The 19655-nt window shown below is 42.4% G+C and overlaps 1 protein-coding gene and 1 long non-coding RNA gene across 4 annotated transcripts in view; one reads left to right on the top strand and one right to left on the bottom strand.

Annotated features, from left to right (window-relative positions):
- Positions 1-5815, bottom strand: part of NFE2L2 (NFE2 like bZIP transcription factor 2) — a 38924-nt gene extending 33109 nt beyond the window's left edge. The window contains exon 1 of the mRNA XM_045032375.1: positions 5682-5815. Coding sequence (XP_044888310.1) covers positions 5682-5714 — 33 coding nt within the window. The 5' untranslated portion in view covers positions 5715-5815. The remainder of the gene's footprint in view (positions 1-5681) is intronic.
- On the top strand, positions 4721-12886 carry LOC123378498. Of its 3 annotated transcripts, none has more exons than XR_006582644.1 (4): positions 4721-5358; positions 6922-7048; positions 11055-11224; positions 12145-12886. It is a non-coding gene; the product is annotated as an uncharacterized LOC123378498 (long non-coding RNA). The 3 variants fall into 3 exon arrangements; XR_006582643.1 differs by lacking the exon at positions 4721-5358 and adding an exon at positions 8123-8202 and having other exon boundaries at positions 6157-7048; XR_006582642.1 differs by lacking the exon at positions 4721-5358 and having other exon boundaries at positions 6157-7048.
- Positions 12887-19655: the final 6769 nt, after the last annotated feature.

Consider the following 19655-nt stretch of genomic DNA (forward strand, 5'->3'; position numbering starts at 1 on the left):
TGCTGCAGGGGCAAGGAAGGCAGAGGGGTGGAGGATCATGCCTGACAAACACAGATAATTCCCCCAGGACTCCCAAGGGAAGGGTGCGCTAGTGAAGGACATTGCATTTAGAATGGTTTATTGTATATGATCTATATTTTCCTGTTCTTTCATGATTAAATATAAAGAGCATAAATATATTAGACTGAACAAAATGAGTCTACAGACTGCTGCATGCCACTGAGAATGTGGAGTTCTGGAAGGGTGTGTTTAAGTACTGGGAAGTCTGAAGGGCCAGTACTGCATCCAGAGGAGCACAGCAGCTGGATAGCAGGTTCTGACACTCGGAGGGGAGTGCCAGAGAAGATCTGCACCCTGAGAGTGTGCCCAGGGACCCGACATTGGGACAATGGCTGGACTCCATTTGGATTTCAGGAGCCTGAAACACTGTGGGGATCCAGAGCACAGAAGCTTGGATTCCCCTCACAGCAGTCCTACTAGATGGCCAGGAAGGAGTGCTCACTAGGATCTGTTAATTAATGTCATAAATGGCTACAGGATATATTTGTTTGTCTTCTCCTGAAGTCCCTCTCTTATATGTAGGGCCCTACCAAATTCACAGTCATGAAAAACGCGTCATGGGCCATGAAATCTGGTCTTCCCCTGTGAAATCTGGTCTTTTGTGTGCTTTTACCCTATACTATACAGATTTCATGGGGGAGACTAGCATTTCTCAAACTGGGGATCCTGACCCAAAAGGGAGTTGCAAGAGGGTCACAAGATTATTTTAGGGGGTCATGGTATTGCCACCCTTACATTGGCGCTGCCTTCAGAACTGGGCAGCCAGAAAGCAGCAGCAGTTAGCCGGGAGCCCAGTTCTGAAAGCAGCACCCTGCCAGAAGCAGCGCACAAGTAAGGGTGGCAATACCATACCATTTCACCCTCACTTCTGCACTGCTGCCTTCAGAGCTGGGTGGCCAGAGAGCGGTGGCTGCTAACTGAAGGCCCAGCTCTGCAGACAGCAGCGCAGAAGTAAGGGTGGCAATACCATACCATGTCATCCTTTACTTCTGCACTGCTGCTGGTGGTGGCTCTGCCTTCAGAGCTGGGCTCCCAGCCAGCAGCTGCTGCTCTGCAGCTGCCCAGCTCTGAAGGCAGTGCCGCTGCCAGCAGCAGTGCAGAAGTAAAGGTAAAAGTACCACAACCCCCCTTATAATAACCTTGCAACCCTCCCTCCCACCTCAACTCCTTTTCAGGTCAGGACCCCTACAATTACAACACTGTGAAATTTCAAAATTAAATAGCTGAAATAATGAAATTTACAATTTTTAAAATCCTATGACTGTGAAGTGAATTTGGTAGGGCCCTACTTATATGAAGGTGATCTAGCATGAAGATATGAGACAGAAATAAAATTCATTTAGTTGGCAATTTAGTTAAAATCCAACAGTTTGACGAGTAATTTTCTTAGTAAAAACTTGGTAAAAGCTTTCTGTAATACAGATAGCATGACAGCAGATCCATATTCTTCAGGATACTTTGCCAGGGGAAAAAAACCAGATTCCCCTATGAAAATACTCTAATATTTTCTGAGACAATTTACCAGTTTTTACTATTGGTCTCACTCCAGTCTAAACTCTTAACTACATAGCACTCCCTTCCTCACAACTTTAATCATATTGGGAAGGTACTTGTTTTCCACTCTTCCCATCATGATGCTCAAAACTTGATGTCAGTATCATTTGTTAAGTTCACTTGGGTACCTTACAAAGCCACAAGAGGTATACACCACTATCTCTCCATTTAATCCAATGTTATCTGTCATCCAACATGACCTTTAAAGGAGGCCCTTCACAAATCTTATAATATTCCTTTATCTTATCTTTCAGAAGTGAAGCACTTGACACTTATTTCATTGTACTCTTATCTACAGTAAGCATTTTCAACTACCTGTTAGTGTTTAATAGCAAAAAAGCCATTTTCATCTTCCTACCCACAAGTAAAATTAATCCCAAGAATAATGCAGAGAGCGCTATTATCATTCCCTCTCCTGGGGTTTGTATCAGAAGGAAGCAACTTAAAAATTTATTTGGGGCTCCATCCTGGTCCCATTCCCTCCTGGGTCTTTAACATTCACTTTTTAGAGCTATGTCTCCTGCCCACAGACCCTTTATGGAGCAGGGATTGCTGGCTGCTTGGACATCTGCCCTGTCCCTCCCCAAACAAGTGGACATATTGCTTTGAGGGGACACAACTCAGGTTCTGCTGGCTCACAGAAATCAAGTGATTAAACTGACTTTTTTAATATACCTTCCCCATCCCTTGTTATATATTTAAATATTTTATAGAAAAATATATTAGAATTTTCCATGTAATAAATTTAAGCATTAGTTTTATTACACCATAAAAATATGACAATGTATTAGAATAGCTAAACAAAGAGTAGGTCTTCAGGAAAAGAGGATTTGTGGCTCTGCAGACCAGTTCGGGAAAGGTATTACATGTTTAAGAGGCTGCATGGAACAAAGGATGAAGTCACTTATAGAGGTGGGCAAGCAGGCAATGAAAGCTAGCATTACTGACAGAGCAAAGGGTGATACAAGAAGATTTAAAAAAAAAAGTAGATAAATAGGAGGAGGCATAGCCCTGGTCTACTCTACAAACTTATATAACTATGTTGCTCAGGGTTCTGGAAAATCCACTCCCGGAGCAATGTATTTAACCAATTTAACTCCTCATGTAGACAGCGTTATGTCGATGAGAGGGCTTCTCCTGTCAACACAGCTACCTCCTCTCAGGGAGGTAGAGTCCTATGCCAGTGGGACACGCATTGGCATAGGTAGCATCTTCATTAAGCACTATAGCAGCACAACTGCATCAGCGCAGCTGTGCCACTGCAGTGTTGTAAGTGTAGAGAAGCCCATAGTTGCTAAAGGCTTTAAAGATGAGAACAAAAAAAGCTTGAATTTGATGCAGTGCACAAGGTGGTACCAGGAGGAATTCGGAGGGGGGCTGACAGTCAAAATAAGCCAAGAAAATGACCTTAGCAGCAGCATTTTGCAAGGAACTGATAGGTGTCAACTAAGAATGAGGCCAGACACAAGGCAGTTGTAGTAGCGAAGTTAAGAGATGATGAAGGCCCAGGTGGAATTTTTAAATGATATGAACAGAGAGAAAAGAAGCAAAGTTAGATAGAGGGAGACAGGTCAAGAGTGGGGAGGTAGATTTATGTGATACTGGCATAAAGGTGTAGCTGAAACTTTGTGAATGGATGCTATCCCCTAAAACAGTAGCTCTCAACCTTTCTAGAGTACTGTACCCCTTTCAGGAGTCTGATTTGTCTTGAATACCCCCAAGTTTCACCTCACTTACAAAATCAGACATAAAAATACAGACGTGTCACTGCATACTATTACTGAAAAATGGCTTACTTTCTCATTTTTACATTATAAAATAAATCAATTGGAATATAAATCTTGTACTTACATTTCAGCATATTGTCTATAGAGCAGTATAAACAAGTCATTGTCTGTATGAAATTTTAGTTTATACTGACTTTGTGCTTTTCATGTAGCCTGTTGTAAAACTAGGCAAATATCTAGATGAATTGATGTACCGGCTGGAAGACCTCTGCGTACTGCCAGAGGTACACATACCCCTGGTTGAGAACCACTGCCCTAAAGAAAGGGTGTAGGATACCTAGCCCCTGAAAAAACATACATATGCTCACCACTGTGTTATCTAAATGTTTGTACAAGTACAGTCCTTATGACCAAGATCAGAATGAACCTAAACACAGGACATAAAATTTAAAATACACACTTTTTATTCCTAAATTTATTCCACATATTTCCCTATAAACAAGAAGGGAAAAAATGAACATAAAACATCTGTAAACTAAAATTGGAGGAAAAAAATTGTTTACTTTTCAACTATTCTCTCCACCCTTTAAAAAACTACAGTTTTCCATAGAGGAGTGAAATAACTTAGGTTAATTTTTTCAGCGTTTAGAAAATTGATAAATTTGGTAGCACAAGATTATGAAACAGAATGTCATTTTATACCCCTGAAGAAACCTGTTATGGAGTGAAACCACTCAACACTACATATATTTTATGCAGAAACATGAGATAAAAAAGCTAGCATAAAATAGTTGAAAGAATTTTTAATGTTTAAAATTTATGTTCAGATAACACAGAGATCATACCCTCTACCCTTTAAATTAGCTAAAGCAACACAGAACTATATATGCTGGTTTACACATTTTGAAGCTCCACTTGAAAGGCTAATTCCAAAAACGTAACAGCCCTGGGGAACTAAATGATTGTGCAACAGCTCCAACTTGTTCCTGGCTCAGCACACTAAGGATCGCACGCTATAGAGCGGAAAGGGGCCTTTCAGGGAAATTGTGACAGACAACAATCAACTTTCAATTAAAGCCAAAAGCCACCCACACTAAGATAATTCATCCAAATAAGGAATATGAGATGTAGGGCCTTCAAAATTCAAGCGCAGTGACATGTTTTATATTTTATACAGACTAAATATCACACAGATCCATGGGGTCTCGAGGGCCACCAGGGGTGCTGGAACACTTTGTGTAATGGAGGTGCTGAGAGCTATTGAACCAAACTGTAAACCCTGTGTATGATGGAAACAACTTCAAGCCAGTTCCAGCATCTGAGGGCCACTGCCCAGAATCAGCATTGCAATCTCTCTTACACACACTAGCTATCCTGAATGTTGCCAGGTACTAAAATAATGTAGTTAAGATTTCCAAGGCTGTAGTAAAATTTGGAAAGGAGTCAGCTGTTACAGTGCATGCTGAGGGAAGTGGGAATGTAGTAAAAGAAATAATCTTTTAGATTTAGTAAAATCTGTTGAGGGTAGAGAGACTTTCTTTGAAAATAATGCTTGCTATGGCTACTATCCCTTACAGCTAAAACTGAAAGCTTTGCAAGGTATTTTCACTCACAGGGCATTTTGATCTCACCCTAGCTTCCTCAGTCGATAGATTTTCAGGAAATCAAGAGGATCTGGTCTACATCTCTGGGAGGTGAGGCTGACTAGAAGTGGGAGGGTGTGGAGGGTCCACTCCTGACCCTCCCACGGCCTCGTACACGGGCTGCCTCGCAGGGCAAAAGATTTGTTGGCACCACAGGTGGCTGTTACTGGCTTTGCCTGACCCACATTTCAAGCCTCTTCCAAGGGGCAACATGGTGCAGATGGGGAAACTGAGTCACAAAAGGGTAAGTCCCAAGCTCTCAGAAGATAAGAAGCGGCCGCTAGTTTTGGGCACCCACCGCCCTGACGCGCCAGTGTCCCAGGAGCGCAGGGGGCTCCGCGCCAGGCTCCTCCCTTGGCCCTGGGGCCCAGAAGGTACCGTGCTCTGCCCACCTTTCCCGGGACCCATCGGGCACCAACCTGCCCCCAGCCGGCCCCAGTGACTCATCACGTTCCCGGAGCCGGGGGAAGCCGGGCAGGTCCCGTGAGCAGGGGCGGGGCCGCCGCTCCTGCTCCACCCCCGCTTCTCCTGACACCCAGCAGCCCCCCGTGACCCGGCGTGTCACCACCCGGCCGGCACCGGCCCCCAGTTCAGGGCGGCGCTGGGGGCGGCACCCCGGGCTCCCGGTCCGGAGCATCCCTCCCCCCCCCCCCCACGGCAGAGGGGCCCGGCCCGGGGTCCAGGCCCCGGCTCTCACCTGCGGGGCAGGCGGCGCCTCAAGCTCCATCATGCTGGCGGCAGCGGGCACAGACACCCCCGGCGCGGCGACCCTCGCTCACTGTCCCGCTGCTCGCTTCGACGCTGCTGGGGGGAGTGAAGCGGGAGGCCCCGGACACGGACGGCTGGGACAGCGAGCCGCCTCCCGTTCCGCCCCGCCTTCGCCCCAGCCACTCACGGCCGCGGGAGGCGGAGAGGCGGCCCTTATCCCGGCAACAGCGGCCACACGGAGCAGCGCGGGGGTGACAGGCCATGCTGGCTCGGCCCCGCCCCTCCTCACATCCCTGTCCTGTCACCAACCAACCTGACCCCGTCCGAGGCCCTCCCTGCCCTAAACTTACCTGTCCCCACAGAGCCCTGCTACAAAGCAGCGCGTCCGGCCCCCTACTATCTCCTCCCACCGCTGCCACACACACACCCGGCCCCATCAGATCCCATCTCTGCCACAAACATCAAGTTATTCCCAGATCCCTCCCCATTCCAACAGATCTCTCCTCAAATTCCAGCTCACCAGATCCCACGCCATGCCTACCACATTACTTCCCCATCAGATCCTTTATCAACCTATCCCCACCAGATCCTGCCACAATTTATCAAATCTTCCCCAATTTACTCATCCCATCTCCACCAGATCTGACAGATCTCTGCCTGCTTAATCTCAGCAGATTCCAATGTACCAGATTCATTTCCCCCATCCCAATATATCACAACCCAGCAGATTCACAGGATACCTTCCCAGCTGATCGTGCCACTTCCCAAATGATCAGCTCCTTACAGATCATACTAGATCCTTTCCCACCCATCCCATCAGATCCCTTCACCATCATACCCCACTAGATCCTTCCATGTCCCATCAAATCCCTCTCCACATCTCTGAGCTAATTTAGTAACCCTCACAGGAGTTTCTAATAGAATTGGAGAGGAAAAGGAATCTCTCACTCCCACCAGATCTCACCCCACAGTTGTTAACTAATATGGCAGCTACCATGGAAGCACCAGGCATGATAATAGGAGAGGAGGGATCTATGGAAATTGCAACACATTTCTCAAAACTTTTACTATAAATTGATAACCATAATGGGATCTCCTGAGACACTCATAGGAGAGGAGTGCTCTGAATGATTTTCCTAGATCCTTCCCCACAGCTCTAATTTTGCTTGGTTGCTTGCAACCCACCAAAGAAGTATTACTTTATAACATTATTTTATTCCTACTCCTAGAAATCCAGTGCTGTTTAGCTGTGGCTTGCAATATGAAGCTGTACATCAAGGCATATATGGACATACCTCCATGAAGAAGTGTGCATGGTGCAGTTTTGCTGCCTGTTTTCACAGAAGATAATGGAAGGTAAAGGCAAACTCAGTTTGAGTTAAGTCCATAGCTTTAGGTTTGAGGACATTACCCTGGGAGGTGTTCTGTTATGCTGGCCCCTCAGTTGTACAACCAGGTCTCACAATTTATTAACATTTAATTCCTGGAAGAGAGGCCTCTAGGAGAACCCCCAGAGTTCTGAAAGTGTTTGTAGATTTAGTAGGTAGCACTGTTACTAGTCCTAAAGCAGTGCCCCAGCACAGGAAGCTATTTTGGCAGAGGTGCCATCTTTCAAATGAGGTCCTGACCACTTTTGATAATTAAAGATCCCACAGCACTTTTCAGAAGAATAGAAGCATTAATCCTGGTACATTGGCTAATTTCCAACAAAGATAATTACATTCTTCCTGCTTTAATTCCCTCTGAAATTTAAATCTGAGACAGTATTCTTCACTTCTTGACCTCAAATGTTGCTGTATTCTGTTAAACAGCTGGTGTGTATGACTGTAGAAGTTTGTGTCTTTCAGCGGTGGGTGAAAGTAAATCTTGTATTGTTAAATTTGTGATCCTGTGGGGTGAAAGTCACTATAAGAATGCAAGATGTTGTTATTTGTTATAAAGTTATAACAGGTCAGGATCAGTATCCATAATGCATACATGGTGGTGGACTTAATGGTGGCCTTTAGGTATATGTGTGGCTCCTTTTAAAGCCAATAAATATACTTGAAGGTGGCACCACTAATGACCCCATCACCCATCTTTGCTCTGCCACTACTGAAAATGTGGCTCCACTAATGTGCATATACCTGTTCTAAGTGATCTAGGTCACTGTGTTATTTAATCCTCTCATGTCTACTATAATAAAGTGTGTTGCTCTGTTGGGACAAAACATACAAATGAATGTACATAGTGTCAGATTTATAGATCTGAGACCATGGAAAGAGAAAAGAGATTGAATTTCCTGTTTGTCATTTAAATCTGGAACAGCTGAAAATATCTATTTTATTTTTTAAAATAAGATTCTATGTGAATTATACATAGCATTTATATAGTGAATTTCTTCTTCAGAGTACTTTACAAGCATTAACTAAGGTCTTCTTTTAACTGGAGGATTTGCAGCTGTGCAAATGTCTAACACAGATGTGCTGTCCTAGTATCCTGATGCAGCTTCCCTGGTTTGAAAAACCAAGGTGAGCCACACCAGTGCAAAGTTTCTCACCACTAACATTAATATTCCCATTGTTTGATATGAGGCTTACATAAACTGCAGGAATTTGATGTTATGTCTCTCTAATATTATAGTGTTTGGTGTGTTTACACCACTCCTGTTATTATTATCATCATCAGACATTTGTTACTGTAATCACTCCAGAAAATAGAATTTCATGTTTTCCTTGTTTCTTTCACTAGCATGATGTCTCTGATGTGTTTACTACAAAAATAGAAAGCCTTCAATGTAATTATATATATCTTATACATTCAGTTGAAGAACACAAACTATAATCAGAATGCCTTAATTACATGACTCTCCTTTGTTAAATATACCAGGTACCTTTATCTAGAATACACTGCTCTGCTATGGTAATTCAGACAGAACATGCTGCAGTGTCACTGAACATATTAATTATGTATAAGGAGAATACATATGTTTTATCACTGAATGTTACTGGGTATGTCTATGCAGTGTTATTGTAGCTGTGTCAGTGCCAGGGTATTAGAGAGACAACGTATGTGAGGTAATATCTTTTATTGGACCAACTTTACATGGTGAGAAAGGCAAGCTTTCGAGCAGAATTCACAAACATTCTGGTTATGCTATGTCCTTGATTTCAAGGAGAAATATTGCATGACAGCACCACAGCAATTGTGATGGAGGACCAGGAGCAAAAAAGTTAAGTCACTTTTTTCCTTTCCCTAGTCAATTCCAGTTTGCTCTGATCCAAGAATGACCCCACTGGCAGTTGAAACCAGATTGAATGTTGGAAACCCTGGAGAAACAGAGCTTTAAAAAGGGAAAAGGCCTGTCAGTAGTTAAAAACCCTTTTGACTCCAACTGCTCCCAGTTCCAGACAGTCTCCTTGAACATGATAGTTTTACTGAATACCATTTATCGAGTTTTTCAGTATAATAAAAGAAAAGCACCAGAAAGACACGGCACATTAGCACAAAAACAAATAACAGAAAGTATCTGTGCATGAAAAATTGCATAGGTGTCCTTCCCACATGATCCATTGAATAGAAAGTTGTACAAATAGTGAAAAGAAGCAAATATGAGCCATTAGAGTTGGTATACATATTGTATCAGAGTATAGAAATGCTATGTAGAGTCTGGGAAACAGTTTGCTTGGAGAGTGTGGGGAGGATAAAAGGGGAAGCATACTTTCTGGCCAGGCCAGATAAAGAAGCATTGAATATATATTTTAGTTTGCGTTTCTCGCTTAATTTATTTTTTCTTCCTCTCCTTGGCTTCACACCCTCAGTGCAGGCACCCTTTGGCCTTCACCACTTACAAGTAATGCAGCCATCCCAATTTCATTTTAATTTAACTGTCATATCACACTACACCATTCTCACTATACCATGGGAAACTATATTAGGATCTTTCTCAATGAAAGAAGCTGTATGAAGTGTGAACTATAACTTTATTAAAATTATTGGTGTTATTGTCATTTGAGTAGACTAAATAGTCTGAGGCATTTGGACATGAAGTTCTACCGGTTTGCTTGTTACTTGACCTTTAGCATTTTTCTGTTCTTCAAATTAAAACTTTTTAAAGAAAGTGTTTCTACCGGATACTTTTTCAATCCCAGAAATAATCCTTGAGGAGCATTCAGCTTTTTTTGTGATAAAATAACATATCTCTACAGAGGCAGATACATACAGGGCCTGAATATAAGACTTTTGGTCTCCACTTCTAGAGATGAAATTTTGTTGATGCACACAAATGTACATGCACTTTTCACCCCTCACATTTCGATGTGTAGCTATGCATGTAGCTAATACAGTTTGCATGTATAAATTCCATTACCTGCACATGCTGATATTCATTTTTGAGCTACACACTCAGTTCTTATACCACAGTGATGAGCTTCTAAAAACGTAGATCAGTAAATAGATGTTACTGCTAGAAAATTTGCAGCAGGTGTGTTTGTGTACTAACGAGCATGTGCACAAGGGCCATGTAAGTTGATGCTCTATGGAAGAATCAAGCTCACTAAATGTATGATAGCATATGCAGTTTTTTTATCAAGTATTTATAAAAAATACATCAATTTACATTTTCTCCATTGTCTCCTTTTATTTATTCTCTACATTTTTGTTCTGGCATTAAACTTTTCCCAACTATGTAGAGTTTCAATTAAAAAATGTTATTTTTTTTCAGTTTGAGCAGCATTGTTTTAAATAAAATACTTTATTCTGTTGATTGGAATGTGTTTGCAGATATTGGCTCTGATTTTTTAAAGACAAGATTAGCAATTATAAAATGGAAACATTTATTTTGAGGTATTTCTGGATTAAAGTTATAGCATAAGAGGGCTTTGGAGAAACTCTGTTTTCTAAAGGGCCTGAGTAATGTTCACAATAATTACAATATAGAAACAATATTATTTGTGAAGGTAGAAACCACCAGTGCCACCTACTGCTTAAAACGTACAACTAAAAAAGACTTATGAGTTTGTATATTTTCAAATAAAAGAATAATAGAAGAAATTAACTTTGCTTAAAATTATTTCAAGCTACTGAAAGAAGCTTGAGAGAGATTCTGAAATCCTTACTGGGGTAAAACTCTAATTGAAATTAATGAGAGACTTGCCTGAGAACTGACTGAGCAGTGACCTCCCAGGTTTGCCCTTGGTTAATTTGAGATCTGTGATTTTGTGTTGGAAGTGCTTACTGATGTTGTTGTATTTTTAACAAACTGTTAACTTTCAAATTGATCACCATAACATCACTGGGAAAATATTGGTGGGGAGAAGGGGGTTCAATGTAAAAAGATTTATATAAACTCCATTATGAGGCAAAGTTCTATCTTTAATTGAAGGATCTGGACAAGACAGGGAGTTGGGAGAGTGAGGACAACCACACATATGCAAAAGCCACCCTGCTGTGTCAAGGCAGGATCTCACAGATGTGGCAAATGAGCTGCTTACCACAATGTAGCTTGATGTGCTCCATATCTGACAGACCATGTCCTCATGTGGCCAAGATGCAGTAAGTGCTTCCTTTTCTTAACCTCTTGAGAAAGACCCTATCCTACTATTAATGGGAGACCAAGCATATCCGTGTGATCTCTTTCTCCTCATTTGTTAGCAAAGGACAGGATTTCTCAGAAAGTGTGGCACCATGATGACAATAACTTTATAACACAAAAGAGGCAGGACTTTATTCACACCTGTCAGTATGATGGTGTGCCATTCCTCCTCTCCCACAGGAGCATGTAGCTGCTGCCATTCTCCATCAGGGGAAAGCAGCTTTAAATTCTGCCCAGTCAGAAACAATGCATCTTTTGCAGGCCCTGGGCCCAATCCCTTCCTAGCTGGTCCCACCCACTTTGTAGCCCAGGGATCAGGACTGGGATTTTTTGGATTTGTGATCCTCAGGGTTTTTTATTCAAGTGTTGTGTACTTTAAACCTTAGATTTAAAAACCCCTTCAGAACAAGAATTGTCTTTCCTGAGACTAGCATATCTGAAATCACTAAAAGGATTTGTGAGGACAATTCAGTGCTTTGTGATAGAATTTTAGAAGCCACTAAAGGAACACTGCACTGTCCCCTTCTTTATTCACACTGAAAAATGACTGCTGCTATGGCCATATCCATCGGCTGTGATGGTCCCTGGCACTAGCAAATTATTCTGCTCAATGGACTAGTTTTCGTTTGAAAAGAATTTGGTTGTAATTCTTTTAAACTGCCGCTTCCATGCACAGTTTTTGCCAGCAGGGGACATTATAGAAGAAAAATTCTGCTCCTATTGCCAAGGAGTTAACTTGATAACATTGTAATAAGTAAAAGAGTGTTTGTTTCTCTGTTATTGAGCTGTCCTTGACTTGCACAAAATCATGCTGAGTTTAAAAAAATAGTCTTGTCAAATTTGCTGTATTCACTTTCAACATTTTTGTATTTCTACACAGGCACAACATTTTTCCACACAGGCATATCAATTCTAATGGCAGTGCTGTGGCTAGGAACATTGCTGCAATGCCCTCCAGATTCCTGAGGATTTGCAAAGCAACCAGCAGTCTCCCCCTAACTCCTATTGTCTTGAAATGAGTGGTGTGTTTGTCAAGGTAGGAGAGGGGACCCAAGACAGTAGAAGCTTCCCTGCCAGGACCTGTGCTCTCCACAGGAAGAAGTGAGCTGCCTGTTGCCTTTCTTCCCATTATCTCTTCCAACATCTTGAAACTGCTGTTTTCAGGAGGAGGCAAAGGAGGCCACTGGCAGCGTTTCCATCTCTGGAAGGAGGAGCAAGGCTCTCCCAACAACACTGTAGTCTAGAGATGGGGAGAAAGTTCTTGTTTGCCTTCTAGCTGCCAAGGAGCTCTGTTGCCCACAGTTATGCAGCAAGTATCTTTTGTTTTAATATACTTCAGATTAAGTAATTACAGCAATGCACAATGTACCCTAGAAAATTAGAAAGGTTGAAAATGTGGGTTTTTTTAATATGCACACACAAATCAAAATCAACAGGAAAATGAATAACCTATTTGGTGGTACAATGTACCAACAAAATAGTGTAATAAAAATGAAATTATTTAAAGTAATATTCCAATCATACAGTCATCATTGATTTAGTTTCCAATTATACAGAGGTAATTGTATTAAGGAACTGCCTCGTTCACTGCTTGCTGAGGAAATGCTTGAGTGTTTTAATGTCCTGGCTTCTGCAGGTAATAAATGATCTAATCTGCACTCCTTACCTGACTGGAATCCTAATTCTTGTTTTACTTCAGGTGACCTAGGGCATATATTAGACAGCATCAGTATATCTGAGGATTTATTAACTGATTGTCTACACATAGAGCTCTATTCCTGAATAACTCTGTGTGTAAGGGTATGGCTATACTACCCGCCGGGTCAGCGGGCGGTGATCGGTCCAGCGGGGGTCAATTTATCGCGTCTAGTCTAGTCTAGACGCGATAAATTGACCCCCCCAAGTGCTCTCCCGTCGACTCCTGTACTCCACCGGGCCGACAGGCGCAGGCGGAGTTGACGGGGGAGCATCAGCAGTCAACTCACTGCAGTGAAGACACTGCGGTGAGTAGATCTAAGTATTCACATAGATGAAGTTGCATAACTTAGATCGATCCCCCCCCCCACACACACACACAGTGTAGACCAGGGCTTAGACACTTATTCCAGAATAAATCAGGGCTGCCCAGAGGATTCAGGGGGCCTGGGGCAAAGCAATTTCAGGGGCCCCTTCCATAAAAAAAAGTTGCAATACTATAGAATACTATATTCTTGTGGGGGCCCCTGCTGGGCCTGGGGCAAATTGCCCCACTGTCCCCTCCGCCCACCTCTGGGCAGCCCTGAAATAAGCATGCCTTGTTCCATCCTGTTTAGCTTAACCCACTTTGAAAGTGGATTAAGCTAAACAGAAACAAGGCACTCTTATTTTGGAATAAGAGTATCTACACAGAGAGTTATTCAGAAATAGCAATTGTGCTTTATTTAAATTTACACTATACGTTAATCCACATTAATGTTAGTCTCTCTGGAATTTCTCTCTCCCTTGTGCTTATTGGCTGTTTGCGCCAACCCTCTCCTTCCCCCTCCCTAACGGTGCTCACAGTCTGCAATTTACTGACTATGTAGGAAACATCTTTAAAATATTTAGCCATGTCTCCTAGACTAGTGCACCTCATGGCTCTAGGAGTTATATATCTGAAAGAAAATATATTATACAACTGTTTGGGGGCTACCACATGCCTAGTAGTCACAACTCCATGGTCAATATGGTATTGAGTTGCACTGCTGTCCTTTAGGAATTTAAATCCAATTATAGTATAGGTGTCCTGACCCAAACTCTGTCTACCCTTCCCACTCCATTTGGGGTGATGAGTGCTCCCAGGACTCAGAGAGAGACTAGTTTCTGCATTAGCTCAGAGACTGCGATTATTCCTGGACTTTGCACAGAGCATATAAATGGTGTGTGTGAGGCAGGCGGGGACAGCACGAACAATATGGTCCTGTTGTCAAGGTAATTGTGACCTTTCATTCACTGATATCAGGCACAAGACAAAGCATGTGCTGGAACACTTCTCCTATTCAAGTATCGGAGGGTGCTGTAGGTGCTTAAATGTGTGTATGTGTGTCAGATTATCTACTATATATTCATCACCCCTCCCTAGCTTCTTCCTAAACTTCCCTACCCCATATTGACACCAAATCATGAAAAGATTGCACAACAAGCAGGAAAACCCACGCTGTTTCTTATTTGACCTATTAGGAGAAAGAAGAGGATATGGCTGCCATAGGCACCAACTTCTTCTCTACCTGAGGGGTGCTTGACCCTCCCCCTCCACCCCGCTCCTCCTCCTCCTTTCCAGCGCCTACTGCATGCTGCGGAACAGCTCATCTGCAGCGGGTGGGAGGGGGAGAAGTTGATGAGCAGGGCTGCTGGCAGGGATGGAGGCACTGGGAGGATGGCTACTAAAATGACCAGCGGCTCTTCATTTATGAGAATTTCCTTCTGATGTCTTCGTGGTGTGGGAATACAACATATGTCTATCCCTCCTCCTGTGAGGGCTCACAGGCCTTGAACCCAGATCCAGGGGCCTTAGGTAGCACTTGGGCCATGACTGCCACCCAACAGCTCACCTGGGTAACATTTAGCTTTCAGAGGGCCCTGCCTCCAAAGCTCCCGACTGGGGGGAACCATACAGACTCCCATTGGCTAAGGAGTACTACATAAACCAGGAAGTAACAACGGGAAGTTGTCTGAGCAGCTAGAGGAATCCTTGGCTGACTGCTAGTATGGACCCCTCCTGCTTCCCTGACTCCTGAGACTTGCATCCATGCCTGCTCCTGGTTCCTGTCCTCCCATTCCAGACTCCTGTCTACTCCTTGTTCTTGCTGTCCTGCCCTCCTCCAGGCTCCTGCTCCTTCACCTTACCCCTGACTTTGTCTCTGGCTCTGACCCCTTGCTAGTACTTGATGTTGTCCCTGGCTTGGCACCTGATTCTTCTCCTGCTCCTTCTGGCTCTGACCTTCAACTTGGAACCTGATGCTGTCTTTGGCCCAGGCCCCAGTCATTACATCTCCCTCCAATATATTTTAACTGTTCTGCTACCCAAGCATTGGTCAGCATGTTTGAAGTGTATTGCAGCCCCTGATTATTGATACCCCTGTATCCTGCACAGCGATACAGGGGTATCAATAATCAGTCAGAGATACAAATTCACTGTTAAGTCATCCAGGCCCATCCATCTCCGTGTCTGTGCTTTTCCCCTCATGTTTTGTCTAGTCTAGTTTTCTGTGTCTAAAGTGATGGGGTTTTATCTGCTTTCCTTGTTCCACAGCCTATAAAGGATCTCACTTTCAGGAAATTTCTCTTGATATTCAATCTGAATTTTCCTTTTAATTTAACTGTTTACTTCTAACTTACATACCCTAGTCCCATCCTAAATAATTCCACTTGATGCCTGGTTTACACACCCATGAAATATCTGTAGACTGTTATTGGCTTGGACCCTGCAAGTTCCTGTGTAGTGCTCAGCAAGGAGCAAGGATATTTTGCTCAAACATAAGCATGAGCACAGACTATGTTTTGGCACAAGAATAAGCAAAGGTGTCATCCTTTTCAGTGAGCAGACTGTAAGTCCCTTGGGTACCCACTCTCTTATTCTCAGAGCCTGGGTTAAGAAAGGGGAAAGATCTATATGAAAATGGGAAGTTCTGAGGAGATACAGCTCTAAGCATGATTCTAGGAATGCAAATGAGGTACTTATCTATCCACTCATTTTTTTTGCTTGATTGCTGCTTTTGGCTTGCTACTAGGCAGAAGTAATTTAGCAGTTGCTCAGCAGCACTCTCTTCAAAGCAGGATTGGGTTGCCCCCTGCACTCCCTGGCTAACTCATGCTTTTGCTTTATGTTTATGCACACTTTACAATATTGAACCCATCATGTGTCCCCATAGTCATCTTTTAGACAAGTTATATGTATTTAGCTTTTTAACATTTTCCTTATAAATCAATCCCTCCAGCCTGCTGATTACTTTTTTTGGCTCTTTGAATTTCCTTCCATTTGTCAATGTCCTTCTGAAAATATGGTGGCCACAGTTGAATGCTTAAATTCAGGGTCACAAAGAGAAGGATTTTGACCTTCCTACTCGATGCTGTGATACCTTTCTATATACAGAGCTAAACTATACTGGCCTTTTTTTCCAGCCATATCATATTGCGAACTCATGTCTAGCCTGCTATCTCTTTCACACCTAGGTCTCTTTTAGCATTACTGCTTTCCAGGTTACTCCCTTGTATTAACTAACTTTGGATTATTAGTCTTTAGATTTATCAATGTGCATAATTCCATATTAACTCTCATTTTGTTATTTTCTGTATATTTTTAGTAATCTCTTTAAATCCCATTTATAATGTCTCTGTCTTCACTGGCATTTGCAGCTCTTTTCAATTTACTATTATCTATAAAGGTCAGTGACCTGATGCAATTTACTTCCCCTTCCAGATTATTGATGAAGATGTTAACAAACAAACAGACTTGTCATCAAATCCTGCGGTACTCTATTAAATACCTCTCCTAACTCAGTACATTTGTTTACAGTCTTTCCGCCAGTTTTCAATTTATATTACGGTCTTGTAATGAACCTGCTAGTTCATTACTGGGTACCTCTCCTCCATACTGGCAGAGCTAGGGATCTAGCCATTAGATGGCACTATGTTACTCAGTTCAATATATTGCCTGTAGAGAGTATAGGAAAAGGAAGTAGCAGCCTCCTGAGCTCAAAGGGGCCAGTCAGAGAGGGAGAGGGCATGTCTACACTTACCAGGGATTGATGCTGTGGCAATGGATGCACTGGGGGTAGATTTAGCAGGTCTAGTGAAGAGTCTAGTTGATGGAATAGTGTCTCCCGTCGACCCAGTGCAGTGTAGACGTTGCAATAAGTCGACGTAAGCTACGTCGACTCCAGCTACGTTATTCACATAGTTGGAGTTATGTAACTTAGGTCAACTTACCCCCGTAGTGTAGACAAGGCCAGAGAGAGAGCGAGACCATGTGTAAACTGGAACAGCAGTCTGGGAGTTGAGAGTATAAGGAAGGCTGGGTTGCAGGCAGCGAAACAGTTTGCTGGCAGAGCACTATTAGTAGCAGCAGGAGAATACTTGGAAGTAGGATACATGACACAATTTCATGTGTGGTTTGCAGGACTCACTGGTTACTTCTATATCCAATTATTGGGCTGTGCCAAGGGCTGGGTTAGCTACCACTGGGTTGATTAAAGTGTCTACAGCAGAGGTAGGCAACCTGTGGCACGTGTGCTGAAGGCGGCACGCAAGCTGATTTTCAGTGGCACTCACACTGCCACCGGTCCAGGGGGCTCTGCATTTTAATTTAATTTTAAATGAAGCTTCTTAAACATTTTAAAAACCTTATTTACTTTACATACAATAGTTTAGTTATATATTATTGACTTTTAGAAAGAGACCATCTAAAAACGTTAAAATGTATTACTGGCACGTGAAACCTTAAATTAGAGTGAATAAATGAAGACTCGGCACACCACTTCTGAAAGGTTGCCGACCCCTGGTCTACAGTAATTGGTCCATTTATCTCTGGTAGCTCCAGTAAAATAATCCCGTTACTTTCCCAGACTCTGACCAATGTTAATGTTGACCCACCGGCTAGAGCCTAGTGCTTGATGCACCTACAGTGTTTGCCTCTGGGACATGGAGCACACTGCCAGACATTTAGGGGCCTGGTGTACCACAGCAACACCCTGCAGTGAGGGCAGCCATACTATTCCCATAAATACTATGGGAATAGTATGAATCCTTTTCAAAATAGTATGAATCCTTTTCAGAATCCTAGTGTATTACATCTACAGCTTCCCTTCATCTATGACATTTATAAATCTGTCAAAAAAGAGCAATCAAGTTTGTGTGACAAGATTTATTCTTCATAAATTCATAGTGCTTATTGTTCATGGGTCCACTATCATCAAGGTGTTGAGTGATTATCTCTCAATGTTACCAGGAATAGAAGTTAGACTTCTTATGACCCTAATGGCCAGCATCATTCTTTTTGCTTTCTTTTGAAAACTGATATTACCTTTACTAAGTAAATATGCCCTGGTTTACTAATGTGACTACTTTTGTTGTATTTTCTTGGGTTACAAACTGCCTGTCAGTGATGGAAGTTGAAGATATATAGCTTGACAAAAGCAGGCTCATGGGAATGTGAAGTGATAATTGTTTTCCTGATGTTGTACTGTATTGAATTGGACATTAGTGAACATACTGTGAATTGAACAAGCAGGCCTATAGCAGGCTGGTTGCTGAAGGCAGGGACATTTGGGAGCCCTGCAACTAAACAAATAAGTATCTCTAAGCAGTTTACTGTGCACACTTAAAATGACTAATCTCTATTGAAAATCTGAGCTGTTTCCTTCAGTTAAAATAGCAGTTTTTACACTACAAACTTAGATAAATGGTTGTCTAGCATTTCAACAAATTCTGTTCCTGGGACTCTGCCATAGTTTCCTGGAAAATGCAAAGTTGTTTAAAGTTCAGGAGGGTTTATGATAGAATAGAAAAGAGTAAACTTAACTAAAGTCATCATGATGAAAGGGGAAAGAGTTGCAGTAATAGAGAATAGGGTCCAGTAAATAAATGAGTAAACATAAATCACAAAAAACAATTAAATAAATCCTATTAGTAATATGAACTGCCATACCAGATCCACCAGTGATCTGACAGTAGCCATTACCAGATACTTCAGAGGAAATTGCCAAAAACCCCATAATGAACAATTATGTAATAACCTGCCTGTAGGGGAAGTTACTTCCTAATTTCAGGTTGGTGGTTGCTTTATGTCCTGAATTGTGAAGGTTTTTATCCCTTATGAAATTTGATGTGGACTAAACTAATTGGGGATCTTCTCATTATTCATATAAATGCACAACTTTTTAAAAATCTTACTAAGCACTTGATCTCTGTGATACCTTGTGGCAGTGAGTTTCACAGATTAATTGTGTATTGCTTTTTCTGAGTTTTAAATTTGTTGCCTTTTAATTTCTCAGATGTCTCCTTTTTATTATAAACATCAACTTTTAGGAGTCTCCTTGCCGCATCCCACTTCACATTTTTTTGTGGGGACTATCAGCTGTAACAGCTGCCCCCAGCATCTTCTGTTCCAGTCACTCTCTGACCTGAGCAACTCCGGTGGGCCTTATTTAGGTCTCTCAAATAAAGAAGGGGGTTGAAGGTTGCAGATCCCTTCCATCTGCTACAGCCCAATCTCCGTCAGACTGATAATCCCCACAAATGAACAGAAAGGATCCAGTCCTTGCATATATGGTGGGCAGGGCTCCTGTGACCACTAGACAAAGTAGGTGGCCACCTAGGGAGCCAAGATTTGGGGGCGCCAAAAAGCAGTGCTCCAAAAAAATTTTTTTACACTAC

This window comes from Mauremys mutica, chromosome 10 (genome assembly GCF_020497125.1).
Source record: "Mauremys mutica isolate MM-2020 ecotype Southern chromosome 10, ASM2049712v1, whole genome shotgun sequence".
NCBI lineage: Eukaryota > Metazoa > Chordata > Testudines > Geoemydidae > Mauremys > Mauremys mutica.